Source organism: Nerophis ophidion, linkage group LG11, assembly GCF_033978795.1.
Source record: "Nerophis ophidion isolate RoL-2023_Sa linkage group LG11, RoL_Noph_v1.0, whole genome shotgun sequence".
NCBI classification, from domain to species: domain Eukaryota; kingdom Metazoa; phylum Chordata; class Actinopteri; order Syngnathiformes; family Syngnathidae; genus Nerophis; species Nerophis ophidion.
In genome coordinates, this window is record NC_084621.1 from 16480433 (window position 1) to 16482932 (window position 2500).

The 2500-nt window shown below is 38.5% G+C and overlaps 1 protein-coding gene across 2 annotated transcripts in view; it reads left to right on the plus strand.

Annotated features, from left to right (window-relative positions):
• The window catches only part of slc9a1a (solute carrier family 9 member A1a), an 88658-nt gene that overhangs the window by 84090 nt on the left and 2068 nt on the right, over positions 1-2500 (plus strand). The window contains exon 12 of one of the 2 annotated variants that reach the window (XM_061915169.1): positions 1200-1268. The exons of the other annotated variant lie outside the window; for it this stretch is intronic. Within the exon in view, the coding sequence (XP_061771153.1) occupies positions 1200-1268 (69 nt within the window). The remainder of the gene's footprint in view (positions 1-1199; positions 1269-2500) is intronic. 2 annotated transcript variants of the gene reach the window in all.

Sequence of the window (2500 nt, forward strand, 5' to 3'; positions counted from 1 at the left end):
TTTGAGAAACGTTGTTCTTAAACTGTTTGTCTATTTGCTCACGCAGTTGTGGACAAAGAGGTGTACCTCGCCCCATCCTTTCTTGTGAAAGACTGAGCATTTTTTGGGAAGCTTTTTTTATACCCAATCATGGCACCCACCTGTTTCCAATAAGCCTGCACACCTGTGGGATGTTCCAAAAAAGTGTTTGATGAGCATTCTTCAACTTTATAAGTATTTATTGCCACCTTTCTCAACTTCTTTATCATGTGTTGCTGGCATCAAATTCAAAAGCTAATAATTATCTGCAAAAAACATTTTTTTTGATCAGTTTGAACATCAAATATCAATCAATCAATCAATGTTTATTTATATAGCCCTAAATCACAAATGTCTCAAAGGACTGTACAAACCATTATGACTACGACATCCTCGGAAGAACCTTTCTTGCAATACAATCGGCAAGATAGGATGGAGCTAGACCGTGTAGTATTTTATACGTAAGTAGTAAAACCTTAAAGTCACATCTTAAGTGCACAGGAAGCCAGTGCAGGTGAGCCAGTATAGGTATATATATATGTATATAAAGGTATATACAGTACAGGCGTAATGTGATCAAACTTTCTTGTTCTTGTCAAAAGTCTAGCAGCCGCATTTTGTACCAACAGTAATCTTTTAATGCTAGACATGGGGAGACCCGAAAATAATACGTTACAGTAATCGAGACGAGACGTAACAAACGCATGGATAATGATCTCGGCGTCTTTAGTGGACAAAATGGAGCGAATTTTAGCGATATTACGGAGATGAAAGAAGGCCGTTTTAGTAACGCTTTTAATGTGTGACTCAAAGGAGAGAGTTGGGTCGAAGATAATACCCAGATTTTTTAACGAGTCACCTTGTTTTATTATTTGGTTGTCAAATGTTAAAGTTGTATTATTAAATAGAGGTCGGTGTCTAGCAGGACCGATAATCAGCATTTCCGTTTTTTTGGCGTTAAGTCGCAAAAAAATATGTTGTCTTTGTAGCATATTCAACTGAATATGGGTTGAAAATGATTTGCAAATCATTGTATTCCGTTTATATTTACATCTAACACAATTTCCCAACTCATATGGAAACAGGGTTTGTAATAGTGCGGCCTCATACTTCCCCCGCCGATGGAAATATTGTTGGCGTGAGGCGGCCGGCTTGTAAACCACAGTGTGGTCTCATTTTAGGCAGAGAACATGATTTCAAACCTGCTGAGAAGAAGCAGCAGCAGCAGAAAGGGGACACAGTCTGTCCAGGTATGTGGTCCGAGGAGAGACGGCTACCCCCATCCCTATCCCGAGACCCCCAACTAGTCCCCTTAACTAGGATGCTAACATGCATGATGTGCTGCTCCTTATATGGTCATGAACTACTACTGACAGCATGTTTGTTACACAAGGCAGCTCCAGGGACTCCAGCATGACCATCCTTCAAATTGTTCCGCCGACCAAGCGCCTTTTTGTTTTATTGTTTGTTTTACGTGGACCACATGTCGGCACTGTGCCTGCACCCGGACTGTATGACTGCCGCTGCACGGGGATTTGTACAAATGTGGCGTCGGTCCACGTGGAACGGTAACCTGTTGTCAGGCGCATGCCATAGCAACACATGAGGCTATAACCCAGACCTGGGCAAATTAAGGCCGGGGGGCTTTTCAATCATTCCCAAATAAGTTTTTTTAATTATTTAATTAATTATTTAAGATGGAAAGTATAGCTGCCATTATGATGTGCAATAATGTTTTCAAATGACCGTAAGTCAGGGGTGTCCAAACTTTTTCCGCCGAGGGCCGCAGACTGAAAAATCAAAAAATGGAATGGCAATTTTGATATTTTTCCTTTTTAAAAGCAAAGCAATAGTTGTTGTTGTTTTTTTTTACCTTTATGGCTTTCCTCAAGTTTGGACCCCGGTCTCCGGAAGGGTCTCAGTCAGGGGCTCTCGAGCCAGATGTGGCTCTTTTGATGACTGCATCTGGCTCTCAGATAAATCTTAGCTAACATTGCTTAACACGAGTAAGTAATGAATAATTCCACTGGTAATCAGTGTTAAAAATAACGTTCAAAATTAAAAACATTCTCATGCGTTTTAATCCATCTATCCAAGAAGTCGCACTAATGGTAAGAAGTTTTTTTTATTTATTATTAGTTAGCTTTAGAATAACAATGTTATTAAAAAGAATAAGAACATTATTATACTCTAAAAATGTTAGTCTTACTTAAAAATGCACACATTTAGTTGTATTCATTGTTAAAAAAAAATATTGGTAACACTTTTGTATGGGGAACACATTCTAAGTAACTAGTAGGCAATAAATCTGAGGTTATTGAGGGAAGACTCTTAATTAATGACTTACTGCTTGTATAATAAGGCCATGCAGAATAAGGCCTTAATAATGACTAATTAAGAGCCAATATGTTACTAATTTGCATGTTAATAAGCAACTAATTAATGGTGACTATGTTCTCCATACTAAAGTGTTACCAAAATA